We start from the raw sequence: 27,100 nt of genomic DNA on the forward strand, positions 1-27,100 counted from the left end.
AGTTAGTAAAATTTGATGCAGGAATGCAGATAACTAATGTGAATTTGCATTTAAAAGAACAAATTTATAAGATCAAAACCTATAAATATTAATATTTTTACCAGTATTGATTATTTTTACTTTATTTTTAATGTTTTTAGATTGTCATTTTTAGGGGAGAATAGTGATTTATTTTTTAAGGAATCTACATGGAATTTTGCTATTTTGTATTTTAGGCGGAAAAAACGCAGGATACGATACATAAGGGGTCAGTAAATTCCATATGGGGTGAGAGCGAAGTTGAACCTATCTTTTCTTTTGATATTCTCAAAGTATTTTCTAATATATTATTTCACAATTCTATCATTTAGTTTAACTTCTAATCACGCATTGATGTTTTTTTCCTGTATAATCCATACAACATGTGTCATTTTGTCAAACCACGGAAACCTATCTTTTTTATTATATTTTTGAACACATATCATTATAATCCACGTTTTGGGAAAGTATGAACAATTTCTATCATTTCTAATTTAGACTCCCATACCACCTTAAGCTGTATTAATTCTTTATAAAGCTCTTTCAATTTAAAATTTGTTAGAGTGATGTACGTTTTCTTGAGCATGTTACAATTTTCGTCATCTAGGTTTCCGAGAACGTCTTTGTATGTCCTTGCTATATAGAAAAAAGGATGTTTATGTCAATTAACTGAGATGAGGTGTCATTAATTAAAATCCACAGAATATTTGAAGTATTTGCCAAAATGTAGATTTCATTATGCTTTTTTCATAATAAAATAAAAAGTATGTCACCGGATTTTTCATACGCTACAATTTGTGCAAAATTTTCCGATTTTGTATAGTTTTTCCATGGAAAATCCCATTTTGTGTGATAGGGGATTTACCGTTATGATTACCCTTTGAGTTCGTTTTTTTGTTGTTCTACTTTTTACTTTGATAAGATCATGTTATTTTTCTACTAATGGAAATTGCTCATAATGTAATAATGATTTTTTTCATTGTATCCTGTTTTAACGGCACATCAAAGTTACAATTTACAGTTTTATTGCCAACTTAATACATGCGTATATTAAGATAGATATATATTAATCAGTGTGTAGAACTATTTCATTTCTAAAGTATCTAAAGTAAATAGGTTTAGATTTTTATTAAGAGTTTATGAGGCATTGAAAAGATAATTGCTATTTATACCTTAGGAAAAACCCAATACATCTATTTTAAATTCCTTTCAATCTTTTCAACTGAAATGTCATAGTAAAATAAGGTGTTATTAAATCAATACTTTACAAATAGTTACCAAATCCGTTGGTTTTCACCGGGCACTACGGCTTCCTCCACCAACAAAAACTGGCCGCCACAAAATAGCCTAAATGCAGTGCTTAAAAGTGGCGTTAAAAACCAAAAATCAAAAATCAATCCTGTACCAAATCAGGAATATGGCAGTTGTTATCTAATAGTTCGTTTCTATGTGTGTTGAATTGTCGTGTTCTTTTTGTTTCACTATTTGTTCCGTCGTTTAACTCTTATAGTTGATGTGTTTCTCTCGGTTTTAGTTTGTAACCCTGAATATTTTTTCTTTCGATCAATTTATGTCTTTTCAACAGCGGTATACTACTGTTGCCTTTTTTTTTATATAAAGTATGCAAAACATATTGTATGCCTATTATAATGTGCTCTTATTTTTTTTTAAACATAGTGTTTTGTCGTTTCTATGTTTTATTCTATTGCTTACCCTCCAATGTGTGTATTTATCTTATGTTTTGAATTACATCATTAATTCAATCTTGAATATGACTTTTACTGCAGACTCGCAGTACCATCTGTATTCTTCTTTAAAAACAATTGCCTGTATATGGTCATGAATCGGTTGCGCTCATTTACATTTACCAATATAGGTTCATTAATATACCTTTACACCTGTCTACCGGTAACATTGTTTCCCTATATTGATCATGACGAATGTAAAACTCGCAGAAACTTCTTGATCTAAGGTAAAAAGCAACTTCATGATTTGAAACAGAGTAGCTTTCATTGCTCTTTCATTTAATTAAATAAAAACCGTTATATATGCCTTTAAATCTTGCGGCTACCCATGTACACTATACGAATATATTTAGACATATATAAAAGTGTTGGCCCTATTTGACCAGTTTCATGGTATTGATAGTTAAACAAAACAACACTAATGTTCACAAAATGATGGCTGATGAATTGGATTTTAATCTAAATATAATTTTGGAAACCAAAACACTTATTTCAGACAAGTTCAAAGTTTTTCATGCTATTATTGTCTCCGTGTATATAAAACAAATTGATATATGCACCATTTTAGTTAGAATAAAAATTGTATTGACTCCTAATCTCTAAACAATGAAATGCTTTTGATTTCGAAACTTTTAAGAACAAAGTAAGAAATATTACATTAAAATAATTCTTTACAAAACCATAGGTTCATGTTAGAAAGGAAAACAAATGTTTTAAATTGCATGTGTCCGAAGCGCGTTGCATCATGAATTTAAATTTAAATAATTTGTAACAGATAATCGCAAATGTAGAAATAACCTCATCATAGATACCACGCTTAAATTTTGTATTTACGGCAGACGCGCGTCTTGACTACAAAATATTCATCAGTGACGCTCGAATCCAAAAAAGTTAAAAAGGCCAAATAAAGTACGAAGTTTCGGAGCATTGCGGAAAAAAAATCCTAAAAGTTTTGCCAAATACAGCTAAGGTACCTATTCCTGAGGTAGAAAAGCCTTAGTATTTCAAAACTGTAAAAGTTTTGTTAACAGTTATTTTATGAATATGACCATATCAATGATAATTCATGTCTGCACAGAAGTTCTGACTACTGGGCTGGTGATACCCTCAGGGAATTAAAACTCCAACAGCAGTGGCATCGACCCAGTGGTTGTAAATAATCTCATTATAGATACCAGGATTAAATTTTGTATTTACGCCAGACGCGCGTTTCGTATTCAAAAGACTTATCAGAAAATGTGTGCTTGGAAACAGATATGTATATTTAAAAACATTATACTAGAAGACCAGCTAAATGATAGTAGTACTATGCAGATAGAACCATAAATATTATGGCAAGAAAAAACCACAATAGTCCAATATTCCATAAAAAATATGAGATCCGGCTTGTTTTATATGATTTTCATTAACGTTCTTAAATTAGATTATGACATTTTTTGCTAATGGAATTTGCCCATAAAATCACTATAAATGTTACCCCCATCCCGTTTTAACGACACATAAAAGTTACAATAAAGATTTTAATTGTTTACTTGATATGTGTATATATACACTCTGATATTATTTTCTTTAAACAGTACACCAGTTTCCTCACTGGATTAATATCCTATAAGGGCTTTGAAGAACATTTTCAGTTTGGGGTAAGTTCCGAAGTTCGCAATATATTTTGTGTTTTATACAATCAATAATTGTAGATAAATAAATAAGGTATAATTTCGATGAATGCAGTTTACGCGAGAACCCTATTCAAAAACTTTAGATAAAGGCAACAGTAGTTCAAAATTCATAAATCGATAGAGAAAAATCAAATCCTGGTTATAAACTAAAACTGAGGGACACGTATCAAATATAAGAGAACTACGACACAGCAGAGACACAACACCGAAACGTAACACACACGGAAACGAACTATAATTATTATACCGATCAAATTCCGAGCCAGAGCACTATCCAATTTAGTTTATGTAGACGAAACGCGCGTCTGGCGTACTTAATTATAATCATGGTACCTTTGACACCACTAGGTCAATGCCACTGCTGGTGAACGTTTTGTCCCCGAGGGTATCACCTGACCAGTAGTCAACACTTCGGTGTTGACATGTATATCAATAATGTAGTAATTTTTATAAATTTCCTGTTTACAAATTTTTTTCTCTCGAAAACTAAGGATTTTTTTTATCCCAGGCATTGATTTCCTTAGCTGTATTTGGCACAAATTTGGGGAATTCTGGATCCTAAATGCTCTTCAAATTTGTACTTGTTTGGCTTTATAAATATATATATATATAGGCAGGCAATTTGGTGTCACGATATCACAGTAGCATGGGTTCGAATCCCGGCGAGGGAAAAACCAAAAATTTGCGAAAGCAAATTTACAGATCTAACATTGTTGGGTTGATGTTTAGACGAGTTGTATATATATATATATATATATATATATATGTTGATATGAGCGTTACTGATGAGTCTTATGTAGACGAAACGCGCGTCTGGCGTACTAAATCATAAACATGGTACCTTCGATAAATTATTAGATAATATCATCATATAACAATAAACAAGTAGTCGCTGGGAAAGTTTATATGTTTTCTCATCTATATACAAGTTCTATGGACTTGAATAGGTTCGAATCAAGCATACCATGAACATGTTCAAAGAGGCAGTATTTACAAAAAATCATGATTTATCATTACTCCGAGAAATTCCAAACGGAAAGTCCCTAATCAAATGGCAAAATCAAAAGCCCAAACACATCAAACGCATGGATAACAACTGTTATATTCCTGACTTGGTACTAGCGTTTTCTTACGCAGAAAATTGTAGATAAAAAACTGGTTAAATAGCTAGCTAAACCTCTCACTTGTGTGACAGTCGCATCAAATTCTATAATATTGACTTCGATGTGTGAACAAAACAAACAGACATAATATGTAAAAATGTCAAAATTATATACAATTTTTATTATTTTATAAGAATAATTTTACAAAGCCCAAATGAAGATAAAAGATCAAACTACTTTGTCCCATTTTTGTTTTAGGTTTTTGAAATCTAACAAAGAGGAACAATATCAAGCATGGAAAGTGAGTATCAAAAACGTGTGGAATTTGACAATATATATTTGTATTAATGTACAAGATCTGAATAATGCTCAATTCCTATATTTGTATTTAGCTTAAGTGTTTTAATAATTAAGCGATTTTCTCTTTTATTAAAAAAGGATGACAATTATTTCTATATGAGATATAAAATCCTTTATCCTCTCTTTACATTTATATTTTTAAATATAGGATTTCGCTATATTTTTCTATAAATGAACTTTATCATATACTTACATGTCATAGAAAAATAAAATAAAAAATGGGGTCACGTCATTTAAGCTCAAATCTTGTTTTCGAAAGAAGCACACATTTTTGTACAGGAACTTTTTTTCTGTTGAACTAATAGGAGAAATAGATGTACAAAATATAATATCGAAATAAAAATATAAATTTCAATAGTTCGTTTTTACATTGTACTGTTATACCACTGTCCCAGGTTATGAGAGGTTATGAATCCCGCTAACATGTTTAACATCACCACATTCTGTATGTATGGGCCTGTCCCAAGTCAGGAGGCTGTAATTCAGTGGCTGTCGTTTGCTAATGTGTTACATATTTATTTGTCGTTCATTTTTGGAACATAAACTAAGCCGTTAGTTTTTCTCGTTTGGATTGTTTTATATTTGTCATTTCGGGGCCTTTTAAAACTGACTATGTGGAATGTATGTAAAAAAACATCCGACTAAGGAAATGTATCCAATATGAGAAAACAAATTGTGTCTGTGGTGATGGGAACGCATTTATAAAATGCAAATTATAACCATAAGGTGAATATATACAGCATGTAAATATAAACTTGAAGTAAAGCTTCTTTGTGATTATTGGAGGTCGAATTTGTATTAGTCTTCTAATTTCGATCGTCGATCAGACATGTGACAACTAGACTACAGAATTCCTTTGACATCTCTCACTGTATCAATATTTCATGCATTATTTACAGTTCGTAGCATTGCCAGTTTACTTTTTCTTTATTACATACATATTTGGAGAAATAGACGCTGGATTTATCATACCCCATCAATATGGAACAGATCTTTTTCTGACTTAACATCTTAACTCTATATTTTAATGCCGCTAAATTTGTATCAATAAATAAAATTGAAAAAATTTTCTTAGAACTTTTCAGTCCCTCATTGTTAATTCAAAAAATGAAATATAAGCTGATCTTATGTTTTGCTGTGACACCACTGTCTCAGGTTAGTGGAGAGTTAAAGGTTCGGAAATGGGGCAATGCTGCTGTAGTTGGTTGCTGTTTATCATATTTTTTTCTCGTATTTTTTATCATTATAAGTCCGTTTAATTTCTCGCTTCAATTCCTTATTCCTTCATCAAAAGGTTATTATATATTGTTGCATTTTTTGCAAGAGTTATCTACCTTTTCAATGCAAATATCCATTGGAATTTTCAATGATTTTTTTTTTAGTCTTTTTCAAGTAAGATTTGATGTGACTTTTTTCTGAGTATATTTGGGGTATAATGCTAAAGATTAAAACCTAAAAATCTTCTGTGGCAATTACTGTGTTGTGTTTTTGTTGTGTCGTGGTTCTCCTTTTATATTTGAAGCATTTTACCACAGTTGTAGTTTGTAACGCGGATTTGTTTTCTTCTCAATCGATTTATTAATTTCGAACATCGGTATACTACTGTTGCCTTTATTCGTCTTAAATACGTCTTAAGTGACAGCTTTTTTTTTTGTTCATTCTTAAAGTTTAAATGTAAGTTGTATTTGATGATAATACATAACATATATAAAGATTGAGAGTGAACACGGATGCGGCCACATTCATTTTTGATAAAAACCATCTGAAAAGTGACATATACTGGCATATTTGATACTTTTTCATATTTAAGCTTGAATTTGAAAGTCTTTAGTGACTAACTCAGTTAAAATCTTTCATATTAACCAATTGAATCGACTGAAGTTGACACTTACGTGTTTAAAAAGTGTCCAAAATCTTTCTTCTGATGAAACCTTACCGGACCTACTCTTTTGTGTATTGAAATGGTATTATTTAGAAGTCAATATATAAATCACATGATTTTATTCTTTTTCTACTTAGGTGGCCGATTTATTTCCAAGTTTGATTGTTAGAGAAGAGCGAAATGTTTGAATGAGCAAATGTACCATTTCTTCCATCAACATATTTTACCTAATTGCTATATTTTCTAATGAATATTCCTTGTTTTAAATATAGGTCACAACACAACTTTCAACAATGAGCAAAAACCAATTATGTATAATTAGCTTTAAGAGGCAAAAACATGTTAAATTTTACATATTTTAAAAGTGAAAAAAGCCGTCCCCATTAAAGACAGAACAATAAATAATTGCTGCGTCATAATTTTGAACAAGCACATACAGACTTTTGCGTGATTAAATATGTTTTTGTCAGCGTGTGACCTATATATATTAAAACTGTAACAGTATTGCAACAAAAAAACATAAGAGGAAACTTAAAACATCAGTGGAAAATCGCTTGACTTTTCATATTTACAAAAAGCACCAAAATAAATAATAAAAAGACAATAGATAAGGGTGAAGGTTGATACCTTTTAAAATGTTTCAACCCGCTACATTTGTGTGCACCTGTCCTAAAACAGGAATATCATGTAATAAGTAGTTGTCGTTTGTTGGTGTGGTTCTTTTTTGAAGCCCTTTATAGCTTGTTCTTCAATGTGGGACAAGGCTACGGGTTGAAGACAGTACTTTGACCTATAATGGCATACTTTTACTAATTGGGACTTAGCTGGAGAGTTGTCTCCATTGGCACGCATGCCAAATCCCTTATATCTGTATAACAGACACAAAATTTCGATCTATGGGTGGATTACCAAGCACTAAATTTGACTGCATACAAGGTTAACCTGATTACACAACAATACAAATAATTTAATAAAGTGTTTTTGTACCTCTTGAATGTGAAAGTATATAGAACTATATATTTTTGGAATCAGTGTGAATTAAACAGTTAAATAATACCGGAAGTAACAAATTATATCCCCTTTTTAAAAAATATTGTACGGACACCATATATTTTTGAAATCAGCATACTATAAGCTATCATTTGACTTTTACTATTTTCATATCAAAGTACTTGTTTTATTGTGGAGAATTATCTTTATTTCAGTTCCGCTATCAGTTGTTTTGCTTTTGCTTTTTGGAGTCACGTCACTTAAATGTAGCACTGAAGCCTGTAGTGATACAAAGAGCATAACTTGTACGACTACAGTACAGACAACATGTCCAACAATACAAGGTATGTAAAAAAGGCAACAGTAGTATACCAGTTTTGAAAAATCATAAATCCATTGAGAAAAAAACAAATCGGGTTACATACTAAAACCGAGAGAAACACATCAAGTATAAGAGGTACACAAAGGAACAACAAGAAAACCGTAGTGCAACAAAAAAAATACGCCAACACACAAAAAATCAAACAATTTGAAAACTACTTCCATATTAGGACATTTAAAAAAAAATGTTGGGTTCATCATAGAACTGAAAAAAAATGATAATAAAATCATTTTGATGAGAATGTATCAGCCTACACGTTATTTTATTAAGATTAGGAAAAATGCACTAAGATTCAAAGAATACAGAAAATAAGGATATTCCATCCACATCCTCCTCTGTAACTTTTTGCCAATACTAATGACTTAAGGGAATATTTTGATGGTAATAAGAGAGTGATCTATCTTTTTGTTTACTTAAAATTTTTGGGCCATATTTTTATGCTTTTTTGTATGAATTAAATACATGTTTTGTTTTATTTGGATATATATATGCTTTAACATGTTGATTATGTTTTGAATATTTGATTGTTTCATTATGAAGGAAAATTGTTTATACACTTATTACAGAAATAATTATATAATTTCAAATTAAGAAATAAACAAAATTAAGAGAAACTTGTCAGAATCACACTTAGTTTTCGGTGGAGTTTGTGTTACCCAGTCTTTAGTTTTCGATGTTTTTTGGTAATATTTTTTGTGTGTTTCTCGTTTTCTTTTTTTAGCCATGGAGTTGTCAGTTTATTTCCGACTTATGAATTTGAATGTGGCTGGGGTATTTTCTGACTAGATTTTCCTTATGCAACTTAAAACCATTAGGCATTATTACTGACACCAAACTATCTTTGGCTTGTTGAATTTCGAAATATTTCCTTACATATTTAACTCTGGTTACTATAAAAATTAAGATTGCTTCGGTTTTATATTGTTATCCAGTTGCCGTATCCAGCTTTCTACTGTGTACCTCCCATAAAATTGTCCCACAATGTAGTAAATTTGTTGAGTACCAGACTTGACACCAAATGGAACAAAAATAGTCATAAATAATATTGATTTTCTTTTATATTGTGTGAATTTAATGGACAGTTTAATCAATTTTGCTAAACCACACGATGGTTACCCCCCCTTTCCCCCCAATAGGACATTGCAAACAGGACATTTTTCGTTGAATCATTAGACGGAGAAAAAAAACACAGATTCTAACACTTAACCCAGTTTACTACAAATTTATATTAAATATCAGTGGTGTGACTCGAATGCTTTTAATCTTTTGTGATTGCCATTACGGACCTCTTTTAATTATGTTTAATGTTTATCTTGATATTCCAAGTATAATAACTTTTTTGTGTTTGTTTTTTAATCAAAATATTGTTTTATTCAGCCCAGTGCAGCCCTATAGCCGCATGCCCAGTAGGTTTTGTGGTTGTTGCAAATGGTAATGCAAATAAATGCTACAGAGTATTAGAAACGGATGCTGCAAATTATGGGGCTGCAAGTGTAAGTAGTTTTAATTGTTTTTTTTACTCTTCATTAGATCGAAGCTATATATATATTTTAACATTTTAAAAACTTTTAAAAAATGACATTAGTAGTCTCCCTTGTATTTGTTAACGTCATACTATTGTTAACGTCAATCAATTGTTTTATATATATATACATTAAAATCATAGACCACAACTCTGCTTGGTCTAAGGAGGATAGACTCTCTCGGGAAAGATTTTGGATAAGAAAATTAACAACGTCGGAACCAAATCGGATAAATGAAAAGATGGAGTCCGACTCCGGTTAGTGCTTCACATTTAGGTTATATTACTTATTATTACAGTCTCTGTTTCTATTTCTTAACCTTTCTCATCTATTACATAAATTTGTTGAAGATACCAAGTTAAATTGCTTAATTTTTTGTGGGATGTAAAAGTACCAAGCCAGGTTCTGCTGGTTATACTTAGTCAAAACTTATTAATTACATTTTAACGGCCGTTTGTTCGCGATGTTTAAATACTCAGACTCTGTTGTAGCTACTTTACTCTGTCAATTTGAAGTATTTATAAATTTAGATCGTTCACTACTGTCTATTTGGTAATTTTATTGACGTATTCATTCTTTAACCATCATAATTGTCGTTCCCGTTAAAGTTTTAGAATTGTGCTAGTTCATATCGCACATTATTATTTGTATTTAAAGCATATATTTGAACTCTCTGTTGTAATAAGCCATATAACCTATGTCATGTTAAACAAATTATTAGAATGGTGCAAGCGTCTTAACTAATGTTCGGTTTGACTTTTTTATTGTATAAATTTCAAGATTGTAATAGTTTAATCTAAGAAGACTTAAAGATGATTCATTTAACATCAGAATCTGACGATATCTCAGTAGCATGTGCTGCGAAAGCAAATTTACAGATCTAACATTGTTGGATTGATGTTTAGACGAGTTGTATATATATATATATATATATAGTGTCTAAAAATAGCAACAATCAACATTCAATCTATCTAGGTGTGGATCAGTTTGTAAATAAACTGATGCAGTTACTAAATTAAATTATATAAGTGTCTAAGAATGTAACTTTAACACACTAATGAGTGTTATAAAATTAGTTGTTATATTTTATATATTATTCACGCAATATTTCGCTAAACAAATTAGCTTCATCGGGCGTGTGCATCTATCTAGGTGAAATCGGATGCATGACAAAAAAATATCTTTGTAGCTTGACATTTTTGTGTAAAAGTTTAAAATATTGATTGATGGGGTATATACAAGATATTTTTGCCGTTTATTGTACATAATAATTTTTAAATCTAAACAAATAGTTGTTTTAGTTAAATAGAATGAAATTCATGATTTATTCCTTTGGTTTTGGGTAGAACTGTTTTTCATCCCTCTCATTAAGTCCATCAGGTTCAAGAGTACGTAGCTGATGCATCCAGAACCTTTCTCTCTGTTTTCTCCTTTCGGAGTCCCTCTAAATTGAAAACTACGTTCAAACCTATGATTGCGTTGGATAAAAACCGCAATTTTTATACGTGTGCATGTAAAATATATTTCGTTGTAGAAGGGTCTAAATACAGCACAAACAACATTTTCCAAAAGACAAAAAAAAGGAAAAAGTATATTTAAACAAAACATATATATATATATATATATATAAGTGTCTAAGAATGTAACTTTAACACACTGATGAGTGTTATAAAATTAGTTGTTATATTTTATATATTATTCACGCAATATTTCGCTAAACAAATTAGCTTCATCGGGCGTGTGCATCTATCTAGGTGAAATCGGATGCATGACAAAAAAATATCTTTGTAGCTTGACGTTTTTGTGTAAAAGTTTAAAATATTGATTGATGGGGTATATACAAGATATTTTTGCCGTTTATTGTACATAATAATTTTTAAATCTAAACAAATAGTTGTTTTAGTTAAATAGAATGAAATTCATGATTTATTCCTTTGGTTTTGGGTAGAACTGTTTTTCATCCCTCTCATTAAGTCCATCAGGTTCAAGAGTACGTAGCTGATGCATCCAGAACCTTTCTCTCTGTTTTCTCCTTTCGGAGTCCCAATTTTGATTTACCTCAATTATTTGAAAGGTGATATTATCAAAAGTATGTCCTGTTCTTAAGAGGTGTCTCGTAATTGGACAGTTTCTTCCTTTTGTATAGAACGACCGGTGATTGTTAAGTCTGATGTTGAATGTAGTTTCTGTTTCACCAACATACTGCAGCTTGCAAGTTCCACAAGTAAGAATATAAATACTATTTTCCGTTTTGCAATTAGATGTAACATAGATGTTGTATCGCTGCTTTGTTACTGTGCTGCTAAAAGAGTGGTCAGTGTTGGCGGCTTTACAGCACTTACAATTGCTTCTACCGCATTGTTTGTAACACCCAAATTTAGAAGTTTCTTTATACACAAATATTCCAAAAGATGAAGGAATTGCCGCGTGTGAAAAAGTATGGAATACTCGAAAGGATAAACATCCCCAAACTGACTGTCTAGTTCAATTGCTCAAGCTAGTGCTTGAAAATAACAACTTTATTTTCAACGACAAGCACTTTTTACAGATTGACGGAACTAGTATGGGAACAAAAATGGCAACTTCTTTTGCCAACATTTTTATGGGGGATCTCGAAGAACGCATCCTTTTAAGTGTGTCATACAAACCCTTGTCATGGCTCCGTTTTATTGATGATATTGACATGAAATGGAACGATACTGCAAGATTTCTTAGATCATTGTAATCAGTTCCATCACTCAATTAAATTTACATCTGAATTTTCAAGCGAGAAAATTGCTTTTCTCGACACCACCACATTTGTAAAAAACGGGATCATGACAACTGATCTCCACACAAAGAAAACTGATAAACACCAGTTCCTTTCTCCAAAAAGTTGTCACCCGAAACACTGCTCCAGGAGTATACCTTACAGTCAAGCCATCAGACTAAAGCGAATTTGCTCCTCGGAATCCAAACTTAACTATCGTTTGGGACAACTAAAAACACAGCTGAAATCAAGAGGATATAAAACCAAAAACATCACAGACGCTTTTGATAAAGCCCAAGAAAAAGATCGAGCTAGCCTCATGGAATACAAAGATAAGACGACCCGTGCAGATAGAATTCCGTTTGTTGTAACCTTCCATCCCGATTTGACAAATATTTCATCTACTATCCGAAAGCACTGGCGTCTTATCGAAAATGACACTTCCTTAAAAGAAATTTTTCCATCACCTCCTGTTATTGCCTATCGCAGACCCAAAAATCTCAAAGACATACTTGTGACATCAAAAGTAAAGAAACAAGAAACTTCTAAATTTGGGTGTTACAAACAATGCGGTAGAAGCAATTGTAAGTGCTGTAAAGCCGCCAACACTGACCACTCTTTTAGCAGCACAGTAACAAAGCAGCGATACAACATCTATGTTACATCTAATTGCAAAACGGAAAATAGTATTTATATTCTTACTTGTGGAACTTGCAAGCTGCAGTATGTTGGTGAAACATAAACTACATTCAACATCAGACTTAACAATCACCGGTCGTTCTATACAAAAGGAAGAAACTGTCCAATTACGAGACACCTCTTAAGAACAGGACATACTTTTGATAATATCACCTTTCAAATAATTGAGGTAAATCAAAATTGGGACTCCGAAAGGAGAAAACAGAGAGAAAGGTTCTGGATGCATCAGCTACGTACTCTTGAACCTGATGGACTTAATGAGAGGGATGAAAAACAGTTCTACCCAAAACCAAAGGAATAAATCATGAATTTCATTCTATTTAACTAAAACAACTATTTGTGTAGATTTAAAAATTATTATGTACAATAAACGGCAAAAATATCTTGTATATACCCCATCAATCAATATTTTAAACTTTTACACAAAAACGTCAAGCTACAAAGATATTTTTTTGTCATGCATCCGATTTCACCTAGATAGATGCACACGCCCGATGAAGCTAATTTGTTTAGCGAAATATTGCGTGAATAATATATAAAATATAACAACTAATTTTATAACACTCATCAGTGTGTTAAAGTTACATTCTTAGACACTTATATATATATATATATATATATATGTTTTGTTTAAATATACTTTTTCCTTTTTTTTGTCTTTTGGAAAATGTTGTTTGTGCTGTATTTAGACCCTTCTACAACGAAATTTATTTTACATGCACACGTATAAAAATTGCGGTTTTTATCCAACGCAATCATAGGTTTGAACGTAGTTTTCAATTTAGACTCGTTTATATTTTTTTGTTTGGGCTTGTATCATATTTTCCCTCCGGTATATATGATCCGTTCATCCTATATTGACTCTTAAAATTCAAGAGTTTATCTGAAATTGAGGGTAAATTATATGGCCTTCCAAATACCGTTTCGATCCCTAACATCACTGAAGAGACATATATTGTCGAAATCTAGATCTGGTGTACAAATAAAATATTGACACCTTGTGTTTGTGGCATAACATCTATGCCACAAGTTTATCGTTTTCTGTTTAGTATTAAATTTATAGTAAGATCCATTTTGTTACATCTCGTGATCAATTTGATTTGGCAATCGCCAATGGCAGTCAGCAGGGTTTAAGAACATCAGTATACAAATTGCGGTTTTTATCTAACGCAATTATAGGTTTGCACGTAGTTTTCAATTTAGACTTGTTTATATATATAATAATATATAGTTATATTGAGAATGGAAATGAGGAATGTGCCAAAGAGACAACCCGACCATAGAAAAAAAACAACAGCAGAAGGTCACCAACAGGTCTTCAATGTAGCGAGAAATTCCCGCACCCGGAGGCGTCCTTCAGCTGGCCCCTAAACAAATATATACTAGTTCAGTGATAATGAACGCCATACTAATTTCCAAATTGTACACAAGAAACTAAAATTAAAATAATACAAGACTAAAAAAGGCCAGAGGCTCCTGACTTGGGACAGGCGCAAAAATGCGACGGGGTTAAACATGTTTGTGAGATCTCAACCCTCCCCCTATACCTCTAGCCAATGTAGAAAAGTAAACGCATAACAATACGCACATTAAAATTCAGTTCAAGAGAAGTCCGAGTCTGATGTCAGAAGATGTAACCAAAGAAAATAAACAAAATGACAATAATACATAAATAACAACAGACTACTAGCAGTTAACTGACATGCCAGCTCCAGACTTCAATTAAACTGACTGAAAGATTATGATTTCATCATATGAACATCAGGCACAATCCTTCCCGTTAGGAGTTAAGTAGCATACCATCATAACATATATGAGAAGAACATAACCCGTGTCATGCCAACAACGTTTTTTTTTAATAAATGTGTTTAGTTTATAGTATATCCAAGTCTAAATTGAAAACAACGTTCAAACCTATGATTGCGTTGGATGAAAACTAAAAATTTTATACGTGTGTATGTAAAACAAATTTCGTTGTAGATGGGTCTAAATACAGCACAAAAATTATTTTCCAAATGACAAAAAAAGTGAAAAAGAATATTTTAACAATTGACGGTTGCCAAATAAATTGATCACAAGATTGTACAAATGGACCTTTATAATAGTTTTATACCAAACAGAAAACAATAAACTTGCGACAAAGATGGTAAACCACAAACATGAGGTACATAGCCAGAAATTGGTAGTACTTTTGATAATTAATATTCATAATATGTAAAGGAAAATTGTACCACGTGATAATAGTTTGAACTGGACTGGCTTGATATCATTGAAATCTTTAAAAACACAGATATCATAAGTTGACCGTCACAGAGTCCTTGTTTATAATCACTCTGATATTTCTGTAAAGTTGTCAGGCGGTCAAAATCAAAGCAATGAACGCGAAATTCGTGATTTTTTCTTGTTTTCGTGAGTTTATTTTCTTAAAATAGCGGAATTTTAACGTAACGTGGGAACCTAGAGTTCAACGACTACACATACAAGGTTTGAACGTGCTTATTCTTTTGACATTCAAGTTTCAAGTTTCATCCCCGCAACCTGTTTTTTAATGACCTTGTTAGTCAATGTCAACAAGAAGTTTGCAAATTTGACGTTTCAACCATTTTAGCTGTATTTTATACTGCAATATTAGAAACCTCTCGCTTCGACTTTTAAAATAGCTAGGAACCTTGATTTTTGCAACGACAGTCATTATGTTTCGTTTAAATGGTGTATATTGTTGTGTATATTTATTTTCTGTCCCCGCAATCTGTCTATCACTTAAAGTAAAGTTAAAACAGACATTTTTTTCAAAATACCCTATCATTTCAATATAATTTCCGTGACCCGTATCCGATTTCTTTAGTATAATATTCAAATAAGCAAAGTGGTGTTGATTTCTGGATATGGGTATTTTTTTTCACCATATCCGGATACATCTTGATGTATGGGGATATGATTTGTTAGTGAACTACACGTGGTGACTATATATATATACATATATATATATATATATATAATAATATTTTTAAATTTGCAAACTACATTTCACATCAAATAATAACAGTTCGTTAAAATATTGTCACTAGCGCTTTCATGCCTTCTGGCAATCTTCAGGCGACGTTTTAACAATGTCCTTGACGACATCTACTTAAACACGTTTGATTTATCTCCCCTTATCGTTATTGTAACGTAATAAACGTTACCAACGGCAGTGTCGTCAAGGACATTGTTAAAACGTCGCCTGAAGATTGCCAGAAGGCATGAAAGCGCTAGTGACAATATTTTAACGAACTGTTATTATTTGATGTGAAATGTAGTTTGCAAATTTAAAAATATTATTATATACATTCTGTACACCGTGTTTATTTACTTTTGCTATATATATATATATACGTCTGAGTCAGTGACAACCCTACAACAGATGTATCCATCGGATCGCCATCAATGATGGTGATACATGGCTGTGTACATAATGTATATACAACTCGTCTAAACATCAACCCAACAATGTTAGATCTGTAAATTTGCTTTCGCAAATTTTTGGTTCTTCCCTCGCCGGGATTCGAACCCATGCTACTGTGATATCGTGACACCAAATCGCCTGCACTGCAGCCGTCCCGCTAGACCACACGACCACCTGGGCTCTCTTTGTTATATATATATTTGGTATAGGGTGACCTAAAAATACATGGTTAATTACCATATAGGATTAGCAACCTGAGGGTAAGTAAGGAGTTATCTCCCTTTCAAAACAAAAACGAAATCTGAAAAGTTTAAACAGACGAAACTGATAATGAATTATTGAAAAACATAAAAACAAATTTTAAGCTAACATGTTGTTATTGTTGATATATGTTTTTTTGTATAGAAAAATGGATGTAGATACGTAAACATGTTAAAACTAAAAATTTGAATACTTAATCACTTTGATATGCCGATAGTTTTAATACCACATGTGACGAAAGACGGTAAGATAAATTCGTTACACGGTGTGCTCTCACCCCATATGGAATTTACTGACCCCATATTTATCGTATTAGGTCATATAATCTACCTCGTTTAGATTTTTAGAGATATGATTGGTAAAAGGACTACACGTGGTTAATATGTGTATTTGATATAGGGTTTCATGAAAAATATAGAGTTAGTTTCCATATGGGGTTAGTAAGGAGTTACTTCCTATCAAAACAAAAAAGATGCTACAACCCTTTATAAAAACAACACGGTGATGAGAAAAAATCTGAAAGGATTAAACAAATGAAGAAATTGATGATGAAAAGTGGAAATAAGTTCATAAAACATAATTAAAGCTACCAAGTTTTTATTGTTGGCATAACGGAGTTACTTCCATTTCCAAAATTTAAAAAAAAAAGAAATCTGAAAGGATTTAACAGAAGAAGAAATTTATAGATGTAATGAATGATTGAAATAAATTCATAAAACAAATTTAAAGACAAATGGAAGTAGGCTTTTAATACTAAGTATTGGAGGTCGCTAGTCAAAATACCCCATGTGAAGATAGTCGGTAAGATAAATTCGTTAAACGCTTCGCTCGTACAAAATGTAACCCATATGCAATTTACTGACCAAATATATATCGTATTAGGTCACTAACACACCATGTAACTAATAATGTATATAGTCTTACACACGGGTGTCATTCCGTTTAACGAGAGAAATTATCGTGAAAGAATATCCAACGGTGGTCAAGTATTGCGAGACGATCGTGAAAGCTCTGATACCGGATCGTGAAAGACATTTAATGCAAATTTTAGTTCCGAATCTGTGAAAAAATCGCTTAATTTTCAAAACGCGGAACAAATCCAAACAAAAAAATATGTCTGTCAAAATGGTTCAACTTCCTCAACATTACTGTGCAATAAGTAGAGAAATTATGCAGTACTTTATGAAAAATCACAAAAGGCGCAATGCATCTGGAATTAATTTTAAAAAACACGTTATTTGTACCTATAATGGTCATATTTCAATATACATGTATCATGATATATTGGAAATTTAATCTTTGGTGTATCTGATAGTACAGTAAAATGAAAGTATGCTCTTCCCTTAAAAGCGTGAATTTGTTTATGAAAACCTTGAATTTTGTTGAATTTTCATCAAACTTGATCGTGAAAGATCAGGCAACGCATTATTTTGATCGTGAAAGATAATGCGTGACCAGACTTAATCTAGTAATCAGAAATCTATATTTCTTTACCCCTTGATATACCTGCAACTGGTTGGATCCTGTAAATATTTTGATAAGGAAAAAGATTAAAGCTATTTTTTAGTTCAACACTGTACCTCGAAAGATAAAAAAAAACCTAAAAACGTGTCTAGATCAGTGTGAAAAATTTTGCTCTGAGTACCGGTCTAGTCTAATTCAAATTCTGATTCTTTTACCCTTTACCCTTTTACCCGAGTGTTGTCAAATTACAGTCCACTAGGCTCATAAATCGAATGTAGATTTGACCGATTATGATCCATTGTTTATTATCTAGATTACAATATTATAGATTTTACGACATTCGAGTTTTGAACATCTTACCTCTGCACCTCATTCTGATTCCAAAATCTAAAAAAATAAAAAATTATCGTGAAAGTGTGACAAAATATTAATAAGCCAATTCTTGCAAAGTAAAAAAATTTATTTAGAATGATAATATACCAAGTCCTGCGTTTTTGTTATATATTGCAAAATATTATTCTATTTAGGGAGCATTTGACAACATTTAACTCGCTTCAAATATCTTAAAAAGAAACTATGCGTAATACAAAAATTTATGAGTGTTACCGTCCCTAAACATACAACTATATTTAGTTACAATATACATGTGTTTAATCAACTAATAGAAGTTCCTGTGTATGTTTCTTGCACAAATGCATGAATGTCAACGTAGATTTCGTTTCCTGCTTTACCTAGTGTGTAGCATCTAGAAGCTACCGTTTTTACCTCCAAATTGAAGAGTGCAAATGCTACCATTGGTCAAGAATAATGCATCCGAAGATGGTATGGCTTATGTGATTTCGAAGATTAAATAATTTTAATAACAAATTTGACAAAGAATGACAAACTATGTTTTGAAATTATATCTGTAACTAAACAAAATAATATTGAATATCTTATTTTCAGGTTGCGTGTGCCACTGTGGGAGGATCACTATTTGAGCCTGGAACGACAGCAGAATTGAACGCAGTACGGGCAATTATACCCGCCGGTAAGTTTATCTAAAATATATTTTAAGTTTTCATATTTGTCTTATATGTTATGATACTTTAATACGTCAGTTGGAAAATCAGTGACTATCAAAAAAATATAAGGTCAATCGTTCGTCGCGTTTGCTTACTTAGAGTATTCTTCCTTAACATCGTTATGTAAAAATGCTGATAGATGAGTTACGGTTATTGAACAGCGCTCAAAATTATTTTTTTTTCACATTGTTTTCAAAAAACGATGGTGGCAATTCTAGAACTGATGTGCTTTTCTACATAATATTTTAGCTTTGATGCTTCATTCCTCCTTTATCTTGACTTTTGACCGCCTGAATTTTATTAGTTGTATAACTTTAACACATGTTTACTCCTAGATTTTCTCTTTTTAGTTTTAATCTACATACTTTCCCTTGTAATAAATAACGGTTAATCAATGAAAATGTAAATACTTAGAAATTTTGTTCTAGTGGATTTGCCCCGATTTCTTAATGGCATAGTACCTACCTTTCCATTGACTATCTAAATAAGCACATATTAAAAAATCGAATAAACTTATAATTTGTTTTTGATATATTTCCCAATATTTTTTGTATTATTCAAGAGAAATTTTCAACAAGGGTTCTTCAATGACCAAATGGCCTTAATGATGTACTAAGGTGAAATTAAATAAATCAAGCATTTAAAATTGATACCATAAGCCGGAAGAGCATAAGTTGCGATAAAAATAAGCTAACATTATTGATAGGTCACGGAGCTCCTTTTCGACATTTCGTTGATTTGATCTTCTTCAGACTACTGTATCAAGTTCACTGCGATCTCAGCACTTTAAAGGTCACTGTTGTCACTGGTATCCAGTCTATATGAAGACAACATTGCGACACATCTATCGGCATCGCACAGTCTTCTAGGTCATGAAATAAGAGGGAAAAAATCGCGAAATTATGCTTTTTGCACCTGGTGACAAACTTTGGGGCAAATAAAAGTCCATCCACATCTCCTCCTCACTCAACCAGGCTACCACGTGATTCTCTATCTTAGTATTATTGAAATCAATATGGATCAGCAGCAGGGTAACGGTCATTTGCGTTTAATTTGCAAATAAACGAAAATTATACATTTTCTGAAAACAATTCAGCATTATAAGAACTATAAGGAACAATACACGTTATAATTATCCATTGCATCGATTTTGTATAATGATAATTTTATTTTAACAAATGTAATCTTTCAAACCAAAGATAATCAAACCATTGTTTTATGAACAAGTTTTATCCATTTCGAAATGATGAAATATTCTTTACAATTTATTTCATCGCCCGCTTATATGCACACGATGATGTCCTTTTAACCCTCTCTACAAAGATATATGTCGAAATGCGAATGGATTTTTCTAAAACCTATGTTATTTTCTTTTTTGATTTTATTTTAACAGCGACTCCTGCTGCACAATATTACATTGGATTTACCGACATTGGTGCCCCTCTCTACAAAGATATATGTCAAAATGCGAATGACTTTTTCTAAAACCTATGTTATTATCTTTTTTGATTTTTTTTTAACAGCGAATGCTGCTGCCGCTCATTACATTGGATTTACCGACATTGGCGCTCCAGGTCTCAACCCAACAGGGATCCACACCGGTTCCGGGCTTCCATCTAATGGAGTAAATCCTGTTTGTAAGTTCCAATAACTGCTACAAATAGATATAGGAAGATGTGGTATGTGTGCCAATGAGACAACTCTCCATCCAAAACATAATTTATAAAAGTAAACCATTATAGATCAATGTACTGCCTTCAACACGGAGCCTTGGCTCACACCGAACAACAAGCTATAAAGGGCCCCAAAATTACTAGTGTAAAACCATTCAAACGGAAAAATCAACGGTCTAATCTATAAAAAAAAACGAGAAACGAGAAACACGTATAAATTACATAAACAAACGACAACTACTGTACATCAGATTCCTGACTTAGGACAGGTGCAAATAAACTTACTTCTCTATATTCATTAATCTATTCCGGAGGTAGAAAAGCCTTAGTATTTCAAACATTCAAAGTTTTGTTTACAGTTAATTTATTATTCTGAACATATCAACATGATCAATGATAACTCAAGTCAACACAGAAGTGCTGACTACTGGGCTGGTGATACCCTAGGGGAAATAAATCTCCACCAGCAGTGGCATCGACCCAGTGGTTGTAAATAAACTCATCATAGATACCAGGAATAAAATTTTATATTTACGCCATATGCGCGTTTCGTCTACAAAAGACTCATCAGTGACGCTCGAATCAAAAAATGTTTAAGGCTAAACATTTGCATATCTAAAGATTCTCGATTAAAAGTACTGGCCCGAAAAAGTTAAGTTCACAGAGCATGCACATAAATATTCGTCACTTGTTTTCAGGTCATTTCTTTGATCAAACCTCTTATATTTCTAAAAAAAAGAGTATCAAATTGTTTTTTTTTGTTTTTTTACAATTAACTTTGCAGTACTAAATGCAGAACTGTCATAGGTTTATTAAATAAAATATCAGTGTTGAGCATCTATCAGCTCCTGTTTTTTTTTTTTTTGTTTTTTTTTAAATTTCAACCATAATTAACTGAAGATATTTAACTATCATAGAAAGATACAGCAAAATATCAAGGGGACGAATTCTTATATTCATGAACTGCACGTGGCGAAAACTTAAAAGTGTCGTTTCGAAGAGTAAATAATGCTTTACCAATGAATGTATTTTCAAATTAATGAATATTTGCAAGACGGTTTAAATTCACTCGTTAATGATGAGTTGTAATATGCTTTCAATTCATCTGCATTTGGTCACGTCTTGTGGCTTGTAACTTTATTTTATATTTGTTTTTAAGAAATAAGATTTGATTGTCAAGAAGAACAAATCTATCAATAGAATAAGTGTGCGAAAATGCAGTTATTTGCATATTACTTGAAAAATACTTGCATCGGAATTAAACATATTTATTTAAAAACCAGTTGTTGGCATGACACAGGTTATGTTCTTCTCATATATTGCATGAGGGTATAATACTAACACCCTAACAGGAGGGATTGTGCCTGATATTCATATGATGAAGACAAAATCTTTCAATCGGTTTAATTTAGGTCTGGAGCTTGCATGTCAGTAACTGCTAGTAGTCTGTTGTTATTTATGTAGTATTGTCATTTTGTTTTTTTTCTTTTGTTTCATATTCTGACATCTCTTGAACTGAGTTTTACTGTGCGTATTGTTGTGCGTTTTTTTTTTCTACATTGGCTAGGGGTATAGGGGAGGGTTAAGATCTCAAAAACATGTTTAACCCCGCCACAATTTTGCGCATGTCCCAAGTCAGGAGTGTCTGGCCTTTTTTAGTCTTGTATAATTTTTAATCTAAGTTTCTTGTGTATAATTCGGAGTTTAGTATATATTTGTTTAGGGGCCAGCTGAAGGACGCCTCCGGGTGCGGGAGTTTCTCGCTTCATTGAAGACCCATTGGTTGCCTTCGGCTGTTGTCTGGTCTATGGTCGGGTTGTTGTCGCTTTGACACATTCCCAATTTCCATTCTCAATTTTATTCTTGAATTTTAAAGATAAACATGCAAACATATCTTATATTAATGTTATTTAGAATTGAGTTCTGGTCACTAATACCTTTTATTGTTTAAAACTTTCAAGGTTTTTTTGAAAGAAAATACATTTTTTGTTTATTTAGGATTTGGTAAAAACAAACAAATGATTTTTTTTTTATGAATTGAACCCGAAAAGTTCACACCCTTGCGCACAATGCCGAGTTCGAGAGCAAAAGTGACCAATAGTAGTGAATCTATACATATTTTCCGTGAGTGTTTAGAATACATCTATTCGACTGCCTTTTCTAAATGCATTATCGATTAAACGATTTATTTCCCAGAACCGAGGTCTGCAGACTATTTAAAAAAAAAATGTTTTGCCCTTATTATTTGACAGTATTTTTATCATGAATTTGTGGACAGAGACGATGTTTTCTGTGTAGCAGTATAGTCGTGCAGTCGTAATTTTACCGATTTTGTGTTATAACGATTGTGACATGTTGACTTAGTGGGAATTTGCATACCGGATGCTGCCTGTGAAGAAGAAGACGCTTACCCCCATTTTTTGAAATTTTTAATTATTATGTCTGTTTGTTTTGTTCACACATCGTTGTCAATAATATGGAATTCGATGCGACTGTCATACAAATGAGAGGTTGACATGAATATCAGTTATATGGTAATTTTTATAAATTTCCAGTTTACAAAACTTTGATTTTTTTCGAAAACTAATGATTTTCTTGTCCCAGGCAAAGATTAACTTTGCCGAATTTGGCACAACGTCTTGGAATTTTGGGTCCTCATTGCTCTTCACATTTGTACTTGTTAGGCTTCATAACTATTTTGATCTGAGCGTCACTGATGAGTCTTATGAAGACGAAACGCACGTCTGACGTATTAAACTATAATCCTGGTACCTTTGATATTTATTTACACCACTTGATCGATGCCACTGCTGGTGGACGTTTCGTCCCTGAGGGTATCACCAGCCAAGTAGTCAGCACTTTGGTGTTGACATACATATCAATTATATGGTAAGGATTTTCTTATCCCAGGCATAGATTACCTGAGCCGTTTTTGGCACAACGTTTTGGAATTTTGGGTCGTCAATGTTCTTCACATTTGTACTTATTTGGCCTTATAACTATTTTGATCTGAACGTCACTGATGAGTCTTATGTAGACGAAACGCGCGTCTGGCGTATTAAACTATAATCTTGGTACTTTTGATGACTATTAGCTATCTATTAAACCAGATTTAATCCACCGCTTTCTTCTTAACAAATGACTTTACTAAGTCAGGAATATGACAGTTGTTATCCATTCGTTCGATGTGTTAGAGCTTTTGATTTTGCACTTTGATTTCGAACTTTCCGTTTTGAATTTTCCTCTGAGTTAAGTATTTTTCTGATTTCACTTTTTACTCTGTCACAGCACCCGGTCCGGATTCTTGTAAAGTTCATACAGTACCATCATATTTTGTTTGTGTTAAATTCATTCATTCTTCTAATTGATTTTTGTTACTTATAGGATAAAAATTGAATATTACAGTTTTGGCTTTTTTGTGATTTGGGTTTTTACCCTGTCACAGCACCCGGTCAGATTCATTATGATATTCATACCGTACCAACATGTTTTGTTTATGGTTATTCATTATGATATTCATACCGTACCAACATGTTTTGTTTATGGTTATTCATTATGAAGTTCATACCGTACCAACATGTTTTGTTTATGGTTATTCATTATGAAGTTCATACCGTACCAACATGTTTTGTTTATGGTTATTCATTATATTTAATCATTGGTGAACTACTCTCGCTTAAGATATTTTGATAAAATAATGAATTTTAAAAGGTATTTGTTTTGCCTTTTTTTGTTACTTATATAATATAATATTGAATATTACAGTTGGCGCTGCAGTGGAATGTGTAACAGTTATACAAACCGGACCTTATGCAAACTCAAATTGTGCGACACCTGGAAGGCCAATCTGTGAAGCAAGATTGGTGAGTGAGACATCAGTATATACTTGTATACAACAGGGACGAGAAAGTTCGCCCATCTTACTTCAATTGCATATGCAAGTTCGTTATATAATTACAAGTTATATAATTGTTGTTTTCAAAGATTGTTTCTTAAGTAAGACGATAAGGTTATCGACTGTACCTTATTGTTTGACATATGTTGTAACGATTTCTATTTAAATCTAAACGCTAGCAAATATAGTTGGAGATAGGGACAATATTCTTTAAATTATCATTATCTTTGCGTCAACAAATATCAAATATTGTTTTGAAAGGACTATTCTACTTTGCATTGACACGAGTGATCAAAATGCTTTAGACACCATACTGTACACAAAGTTGTCTATTTACAGTTTCTTATATGATGAGAGATTGCTAAAACAACGGTTTATACAATCTCACTTAATTATTTTTTTCAAGATAGACGGTCAAGCTTAATAAAAAAAAAGTTCACTTATATTTTAAACAATGTGTAATATATTACTTTTCAAGTACATAGAATAAGAATTACCTTGTCGTCAATCATCTCTGATATGATATCATTATATGTTTACATAATAAAATATACAGTTATTTTTTGTATGATCAAAAACAGCTAATGGTCTATGTCGCAAATGTTTGTAAAAATTGAAAAACACACTTTTCTAATTCTAACTGAAAAAGTCAAGAAACAATCATTCATTAAACTGTTATGAATAAAAAAAAAAAAAAAAAAAAAAAAAATAGTTTTTCATTTTTATAAAATGTTGAGACGATCTTTGATGATGGATAAGAAACCAGTTACACACATTGTGCATTAATTCACAGCAAAATGACTTGGGTGTGAAGGTAAAGGTAATATCTTTCTTAGGTTAAGTATACTACCTTCCTTTTGAAATAGTCTAGTCCTATAGACAGACAGCTTGGTTATCTGTCTTACTAGTCTTAAAGGAGGGTAGTATACGTCACCTGATAATGCCTTCACGGTTCAGCTAGCAAGTAGCTAACCAAAGATATCACCTTTATTTACACACTCTAGACATTTTGCTGTAACTGTAAGGAGGGTAGTATACGTCACCTGATAATGCCTTCACGGTTCAGCTAGCAAGTAGCTAACCAAAGATATCACCTTTATTTACACACTCTAGACATTTTGCTGTAACTGTAATGTAAGATTCCTTTTTATGGATGTTTGAAATTTGGAGAGACCAATGAGATCTGTTTTTATAGCTATTCTATATCGATCAGTAGAACAAGGTATTGCCTTAAAAATAAAAACTATTGCGATGTTTAGTTAATGCGGAAACACGTCTTAATGAGTAGGGCAATAATTATAACTCGTATCGCGATATCTGATACATAGACATGCTTTCATCGTTTCCTAACGTTGTAATAATTCAAATGTTATTTTGTTTTCTATCATTAAAAAATCACAATAATCAATACTCGCAATATATATTATGAATTGACAGTATAATTTGAACCACTAAAGTTTATACTTTCTTTGTATGATACAACTCGTCAGACTATGCCAAATATAGAAACAAAGAAAGAAAAGATGGAGACGTTATTTATAACATTATACCGGATTTGTTTTATATTTTAATCTTTATTTTATATTTGCAGGATAAGGTCAACTGTGTGTGTCCGTCGTAATCCACCAGGGAAATAATATTTATTCAATAAATCATCTTGTACATGTTGTACATATTTTCTATTTTCTTTAAACATCTCAATGTTTTACCATCGTTACACTATTTTTGTGTCTGAGGTATAAAGTCTTTCGTCGAAATAAGTATGATTTTGAATCAGTAGGCAGCATTCCCGCCAATTTTGATGTTTAAAAAAAATAAAAATAAATAAATATTACAATGTCATCTGCATTCTACAAATATCACCGAACATAAATTGTTGAAAACAATAGACACCAAAGACAGTTTGTTACGTCTTCATTAACTAGCGCCTTTAACAATGCTAATTTATGAACCTTGACATGTGAATTATTGAATTTCAAAGAAAGTCGAAATATACCATTAGGACGTTCAAACTCATAAGTCGAAAATAAACGTCATGGCTTGAAAAAAAAGAAGACCAACCGTCATACTATAGAACACAGAACATAACATTGAAACTTTAAGACTGGAAAACACGACCCCACCAAAAACTAAGGATAATCTCAGGTGCTCGGGAATGATATGAAGATCCT

At 32.0% G+C, this 27,100-nt stretch overlaps 1 protein-coding gene across 1 annotated transcript; it reads left to right on the forward strand.

Moving 5' to 3' along the window:
* Positions 1-3,286: 3,286 nt before the first annotated feature.
* Positions 3,287-26,596, forward strand: LOC139500924 (uncharacterized). Its single transcript, XM_071289823.1, has 8 exons — positions 3,287-3,403; positions 4,801-4,843; positions 7,990-8,118; positions 9,534-9,649; positions 19,243-19,327; positions 20,885-20,998; positions 24,800-24,897; positions 26,521-26,596. Exons 2-8 carry the CDS (start codon positions 4,837-4,839, stop codon positions 26,548-26,550), a joined length of 579 nt encoding a protein of 192 aa, XP_071145924.1. The 5' UTR covers positions 3,287-3,403; positions 4,801-4,836; the 3' UTR covers positions 26,551-26,596.
* Positions 26,597-27,100: the final 504 nt, after the last annotated feature.

This window comes from Mytilus edulis, chromosome 13 (assembly GCF_963676685.1).
Source record: "Mytilus edulis chromosome 13, xbMytEdul2.2, whole genome shotgun sequence".
Taxonomy (NCBI): domain Eukaryota; kingdom Metazoa; phylum Mollusca; class Bivalvia; order Mytilida; family Mytilidae; genus Mytilus; species Mytilus edulis.